The sequence below is a fragment of the Penaeus vannamei genome, chromosome 17 (genome assembly GCF_042767895.1).
Source record: "Penaeus vannamei isolate JL-2024 chromosome 17, ASM4276789v1, whole genome shotgun sequence".
Lineage (NCBI taxonomy): Eukaryota > Metazoa > Arthropoda > Malacostraca > Decapoda > Penaeidae > Penaeus > Penaeus vannamei.
This window is the reverse complement of record NC_091565.1, coordinates 38,138,778-38,146,277: the sequence shown is the minus strand read 5'-3', so window position 1 is coordinate 38,146,277 and position 7,500 is coordinate 38,138,778. Positions and strand designations below refer to the sequence as shown.

Sequence of the window (7,500 nt, the reverse complement as noted above, 5' to 3'; positions counted from 1 at the left end):
GAGGAGGCGAGAGGAGCAGGGAAACTCCTGGCATGACGGAGAGCGAGAGGAGGCGGAAGGCAGGAAACCACCTGCATGACGGAGGCGAGAGGCAAGGGGCTCCTGCATGACGGAGGCGAGAGGCAAGGGGCTCCTGCATGACGGAGGCGAGAGGCAAGGGGCTCCTGCATGACGCATAAGAGAGGAGTATGGAAGGGGCTCCTGCATGACGGAGAGGAGAGGAGGCGAGAGGCAAGGGGCTCCTGCATGACGCATAAGAGAGGAGTATGGAAGGGGCTCCTGCATGACGCATAAGAGAGGAGTATGGAAGGGGCTCCTGCATGACGGAGAGGAGAGGAGAGGAGGCGAGAGGCAAGGGGCTCCTGCATGACGCATAAGAGGAGGTACAGGAGCGTTCTGTGGGAAGCGGGGGGGGAGGAATTTTGGGGTAGAGAGGAGGGAGGAAAGGGGGGAAGAAGGGACTGTGGGGAAAGGAGAGGAGAAATGAACTAAGAGGAAAGAAGAATAAGATGAATGATTAGTAGAAGAAGAAGAGAAAGAGAGGAAATAAGGAGAGAAAACAATTGAAGAATAATACAAGAAGTATAAGAGAGAAACGAAGAGAAGAGACAAGACAAGAGAGAGAAGAAGAAGAAGAAAACAGAAACAAATAGAAAAGAAATAAAGATTAAGGAATAAAAGTAAGAACAAAAATAACCATAAGAAGGCAGAAAAGAGAGAAAATAGAGAGACAAAAGATTCATCAGTATAGAGGAAGAGGAAGACCATGATAATTAGAAGAAACAGAGAAAAAAATGCGAGAAAAAAACACCAAGGCGAACCAGGAGAAGAGAGAAACGGAAGACAAGAAAGAGACAAGACGAAAATAGAAAAAGAGAACATGTTACTTAGAAGAAAGTGAGAGAAAGAAAAGAAATAATAACCAGAAGAAGCCAGGAATAAAAGGCAAAAGAGAGAAAGAAGTAGAAAAGAAGAACGATACTTTAATTAAAGAATGAGAGAGAAAGAAAAGCGAAAACTAAACGGATGGAAAGAAATAAAACAAAATTACAAAGAGAAACGAAGAACATGATAATCAGAAGAAGAATGAGAGAAAACAAAATCCAAGAACAAGGAGAATCAGAAGAGAGAAGACAAGCGAACGGAGGAAGAGGAAAGGGCTCGATAATTAGGAGAAGAAATCGAGAGCAAAGAATGAGAGAAAGAACAACTAAGAATAGAGAAATGGAGGGAATGAACGAGAGAAGACAATCCGGAAGGACAGAGGAAGTGGAAAGAACAGGACAATTAGGAGACGAAACCGATAGTAAAGGATGAGAGTAAGAATAGCCAAGAGAGAAATAAAAGGAATGAACGCGAGAGAGGGAGAGGAGAGAACATGATAATTAGGAGAAGAAACCCAGTAAAAATGAGAGAAAGAACAGCCAAGAAGCTCTTCCTCCAGCAGTACAGAAAAAAAGAAGAAAGAACATGATGATAATAATGATTAAAAGAAAGAAAGAAAAAATGATGGTAAAGAATAAGATAAAGAAACTCAAGAATAACCGAGAGGGAGATAAAGGACATTAGAAAGAGAAGACAAGAGCTTCCTCCAGCAGTACAGAAGAAACAGGAGAAGAAAGAACATGATAATAATAATAATGAAAAGAAAGAAAGATAATAAAGCCTAAGAAAAAGAAACCCAAGAATAACCAAGAAGAGAGAGATAAAAGACACGAGAGAGAGAGAGAGAGAGGAGACAACCAGTACAGAAAAAAACAACAAAGGAAAGAACATGATAATGATAATGATTAAAAGAAAAAAAGAAAGAAGCAAAAAGCATAAGAGAAAGAAACCCAAGAATAACGAAGAAGTAAAATACATGGACGAGAGAAGAAAGAACATAATAATAATGATAATAATAATAGTAAAGCATAAGAGAAGAAAGAACATGATAATAGTAATAATAAGAAAGAAAGTTAATAAAGCATAAGAGAAAGAAACCCAAGAATAACCAAGAAGAGAGAGATGAAAGACACGAGAGAGAGAGAGAGAGAGGAGACAATCGTTTCCTCCAGCAGTACAGAAGAAACGGTAGAAGAAAGAGCATGATAATAATAATAATAAAAAAAGAAAGAAAGATAATAAAGCCTAAGAGAAAGAAACCCAAGAATAACCAAGAAGAGAGAGATAAAAAACACGAGAGAAAGAGGAGACAACCAGTACAGAAAAAACAACAAAGGAAAGAACATGATAATGATAATGATTAAAAGAAAAAAAAAGAAAGAAACAAAAAGCATAAGAGAAAGAAACCCAAGAATAACGAAGAAGTAAAATACATGGACGAGAGAAGAAAGAACATAATAATAATGATAATAATAATAGTAAAGCATAAGAGAAGAAAGAACATGACAATAGTAATAATAAGAAAGAAAGTTAATAAAGCATAAGAGAAAGAAACCCAAGAATAACCAAGAAGAGAGAGAGAGAGAGAGAGAGAGAGAGAGAGGAGACAATCGTTTCCTCCAGCAGTACAGAAGAAACAGGAGAAGAAAGAACATGATAATAATGATAATGATAAGAAAGAAAGTTGATAAAGCATAAGAGAAAAAAAACAAGAATAACCAAGAAGAGAGATATGAAAGACACGAGAGAGAGAGAGAGAGGAGCCAACCAGTACAGATAAACAACAAAAGGGAAAAGACATGGTATAATAATGAAAAAAGAAGATTATAAGCATAGAGAAGAAACCCAAGAATAACCAAGAAGAGAGATATGAAAGACACGAGAGAGAGAGAGAGAGGAGACAACCAGTACAGAAAAACAACAAAGGAAAGAACATGATAATAATAATGAAAAAAAGAAAGATTATAAAGCATAAGAGAAAGAAACCCAAGAATAACCAAGAAGAGAGAGATAAAAGACACGAGAGAGAGAGAGAGAGGAGACAACCAGTACAAAAAAACAACAAAGGAAAGAACATGATAATGATTAAAAGAAAAAAAAAAAGCATAAGAGAAAGTAACCCAAGAATAACCAAGAGAGAAGAAGAGAGAGATAAAAGACACGAGAGAGAGAGAGAGAGAAGACAACCAGTACAAAAAAACAACAACAAAGGAAAGAACATGATAATTATTAAAAGAAAAAATAAGAAAGAAACAAAAAGCATAAGAGAAAGAAACCCAAGAATAACCAAGAAGAGAGATATGAAAGACACGAGAGAGAGAGGAGCCAACCAGTACAGAAAAACAACAAAGGAAAGAACATGATAATAATAATGAAAAAAAAGAAAGAAAGATAATAAAGCATAAGAGAAAGAAACCCAAGAATAACCAAAAGAGAAGAAGAGAGAGATAAAAGACACGAGAGAGAGAGAGAGAGAGAAGACAATCGTTTCCTCCAGCAGTACAGAAGAAACAGGAGAAGAAAGAACATGATAATAATAATAATGAAAAAAGAGAAAGAAAGATAATAAAGCATAAGAGAAAGAAACCCAAGAATAACCAAGAAGAGAGATATGAAAGACACGAGAGAGAGAGAGAGAGGAGACAACCAGTACAGAAAGACAACAAAGGAAAAAACGTGATAATAATAATGAAAAAAAAGAAAGAAAGATAATAAAGCATAAGAGAAAGAAACCCAAGAATAACCAAGAAGAGAGAGATAAAAGACACGAGAGAGAGAGAGAGAGAGAGAGAGAGAGAGAAGACAATCGTTTCCTCCAGCAGTACAGAAGAAACAGGAGAAGAAAGAACATGATAATAATAATGAAAAAAGAGAAAGAAAGATAATAAAGCATAAGAGAAAGAAACCCAAGAATAACCAAGAAGAGAGAGATAAAAGACACGAAAGAGAGAGAGAGAGAGAGAGGAGACAATCGCTTGCTCCAGCAGTACAGAACGATCCCGCCTCGGAGCCCACCTCCTCCTCTGACCCGCGCAGAAGGCAGTCATTATGAAGATTACAGTACTCCCCCCCTTCCCCCTCCTCCCTCACCCCCAACCCTCAAACAACCCTCCCCTCCCCTCCAAACCTCCCTTCCCCCCCTTTCCCCCCTCACCCCCTCCACCACCCCCAAAACCCCCCTTCCCCTGCCCCTTTTCCCCCTTTTCCCCCCACCTCCTCCCTCCCTCACCCACACACCCCCAACAACCCCTTCCCCTCACCCCTTCCCCTTCCCCTTCCCCCTCACCACCCTCCTCAACCCGGGACTTATCCCTGATGGATTATAGGATTACAAAAGCTCCCCTCGCCCCACCCCACCTCCCACACACCCTCAACCCCCCACCTTTTCTGGACGAGGCACGATGCGGGGGGGGGGGGAGGGGGGTTGGGGGTTCTATCCCCTCCTCCAACCCGGCCTGAATCCCGCATGATATTCGCATGATAACCGCATGATAAGATCGACGCCGGATTCAGAATCGTATCTGGGATTCTGTCAGATGAATCACAGCTGATTCGTTGCGTAAGGGGCTTCGGTCACGCCTGGCGCGGGCGGGGCTGGGGTGTGTGGGTGGGAGGGAGTGGGGGGGATGTTCAGGGTGGCTGGGTGGGGCTGGGGGTGGGGGTGGGGTGGGGGAGATGTTCAGGGTGGTTTTGGGGTGGGGGTGGGGTGAGATGGGAATGAAGGGTGGGGGTGAGGGGGGGATCAAACGGCTGGGTGGGGTGGGGTAAAGGTGAGGTGGGGGGAAATTGTTCAGAGCGGCTGGGTGAGACAGGGTGGGTGGGGTGGGGAGGAGTATTGTTGGAGGTGGTTATTATGGTTTATTAGTGTCAGTGATGGTGGTGATGGTGGCTGCTGTGGTGGTGGTTGGACGGTAGTAAGGTGGCGGTGGTGATGCTTGCTGTGGTGGTGGTGGTGGTTGGTGAGTTGGTGATGGTGATTGCATGTGGTGGTGATGGTGGTGTTTGCTGTGATGGTGATGGTGGTGGTAGTGGTTGCTGTGGTGGTGATGGTGGCGGTTGCTGCGGTGGTGATGGTGGTGCTTGCTGTGGTGGTGATGGTGGTGGTAGTGGTTCCTGTGGTGGTGATGGTGGTTGCTGTGGTAGTGGTTGGATGGTGGTAAGGTGGCGGTGGTGATGGTTGCTGTGGTGGTGGTGGTGATAGTGGTTGCTGTGTTGCTGATGGTGATTGCATGTGGTGGTGATGGTGATGTTTGCTTTGGTAGTGATGGTGATGTTAGTGGTTCCTTTAGGTGATGTAGGTTGCTGTGTTGGTGGTGATGGACGGTGGTTGCTGTGGTGGTGGTGATGAGTTGGGTTGCTGTGGTTGGTGGTGATTTTGGGTTTTGCTGTGGTGGTGATGGTGGTTGCTGTGGGGGTTTGTGGTGATGGTTGCTGTGGTGGTGGTTGGATGGTGGTAGGTGGTGGTGGTGATGGTTCCTTTGTGAAGGTGGTTGCTTTGTGGTGGTGATGGCGATTGCATGTGGTGTTGATGATAGTGTTTGCTGTGGTGATGGTGGTGGTAGTGGTTCCTGTGGTGGTGGTAGATGGGGGTTGCTGTGATGGTGGTTGCTGTGGTGATGGTGATGGTGGTTGTTGTGGTGGTGGTGATGGTGGTTGCTGTGGTGGTGGTGATGGTGGTTGTTGTGGTGGTGGTTGCTGTGGTGGTGATGGCGATTGCATGTGGTGGTGATGATAGTGTTTGCTGTGGTGGTGATGGTGGTGGTAGTGGTTCCTGTGGTGGTGGTGATGGTTGGTGTGATGGTGGTTGCTGTGGTGGTGTTGAGGTGGTGGTTGTTCTGGTGGTGGTGATGGTGGTTGGTGTGTTGGTGATGGGACAAATTTTAAATACCTCATATATATATATATATTATATATATATATATATATATATATATAAATATATATATGTATATATATATATATATATATATATATATCTATATATATATATATATATATATATATATATATATATATATATATATATATATATATATATATACATATATATATATATACATGCATTTAAGTGACCATATATGGTCATTTGTCCGATAAAGGGTTAAGCCAAAATCCACTTACCATCTCCACAATTATCCCTTTTTCCCCCCACCAGCTCCTTTTGAAATCACCTTTAAAAAAATCTCCCACACTCATCACTAACTAAAATCCACTTACCATCACATTTTCCGCTTCTCTCCCCCTCTCCACTTCCCACGGAAATCCATTAAAAACCTCCACATTTCCACTTCCCTTTTTCTCTCCCCTTCCCATGGGAAATCCATAGAATCTCCACTTTAACCCCGTCCACTTACCACGCCACCATTCACCCCCTTTTCCCTCTCCACTTCGCATGGAAATCCCTTAAAATCTCACTTTAACCCAAACTCCACTTACCACCTCCACAATTCCACCCTTTCCCTCTCCACCTCTCTTAGAAATCCACTTAAAACCTCCACATTTCACTTCTTTCCCTCTCCACTTCCCATGGAAATCCACTTAAAATCTCCACTTTAACCCAAAATCCACTTACCATCACATTTCACTTCTCTCTCCTCTCTCCACTTCCACGGAAATCCACTTAAAATCTCCACACTCTCATCCACTTTAACCCAAAATCCACGTACCATCACATTTCACTTCTCTCCCTCTCCACTTCCCACGGAAATCCACTTAAAATCTCCACTCTCATCCACTTTAACCCAAAATCCACGTACCATCACATTTCACTTCTCTCCCTCTCCACTTCCCACGGAAATCCACTTAAAATCTCCACTTCCAGCCGCGATTCTCCCCGCCATTGTCAACCTCCACTTTCACCTTCTGCTCAATTGCCAACGTCAGTGTTTCTTAATATTCCTGAACCTACATTCTTTGTTTCGTGATTCTTCGATGAGACTTTGATTTAGAAAGGCGTTTCCTTGTCTTCCTTTTTTTCCTATTATTATTCTTTATTCTTTATTTCTATTTTTTATATTTGTTAAAAGTATTCTGTTGTTTCTTTGTTTGGATTATTTGTGTGTGTTTTTTTTCCGTTTTTTTGCGTTGTGTGTCTTGTTTTGTTTCAGTTTCTGGTTTCGGACTGGTGTGTTCCGGTTTTTTCTTTCTCTCTCTCTCTCTCTCTTTTTCTTCTTTTTCATTTGGTCTAGTTTTTTGTTTCTTCTTTGTTTCTCTTTCACTGACTCCTCTCCTCTCCTCTCGCCTCTCTCTTTCTCTCTCACTCTCTCTCTCTCTCCCTCTTCCCCCCTCTCTCTCTCTTTCTCTCTCTCTCTCTCTCGCTCTCTCTCTCTCTCATACACAAACACACACACACATACGGGTATCTATATTTATCTCTTTCTCTCTCCTTTCGCTTTCTCTCTCTGTTTCCCTTTTTCTGTCTTCCTTTCTATTTACCCAATGTCCCTGTTTACCCCCCTCACTTATTTTATTTCTCTGTTTGCCTTTATTTCCCTCCCTCTTTCTATCTCTTACTCCCTAATCTCTCTTTTTCACTTCCTCTTTTTTTCCTCCTTGCCTCCCCGCTTCCCAGCTTTTCTCTTTCCTTCTTTCCTTCCTCCTTTCCAGACTTTTGCC

The 7,500-nt window shown here is 42.3% G+C and overlaps 1 protein-coding gene across 1 annotated transcript in view; it reads right to left on the bottom strand.

Moving 5' to 3' along the window:
• The window catches only part of LOC138864677 (uncharacterized), a 25,094-nt gene that overhangs the window by 632 nt on the left and 16,962 nt on the right, over window positions 1-7,500 (bottom strand). The window contains exons 4-5 of the mRNA XM_070132540.1: window positions 4,970-5,541; window positions 72-362 (exon numbers count right to left, since the gene is read on the bottom strand). Coding sequence (XP_069988641.1) covers window positions 72-362; window positions 4,970-5,541 — 863 coding nt within the window. The remainder of the gene's footprint in view (window positions 1-71; window positions 363-4,969; window positions 5,542-7,500) is intronic.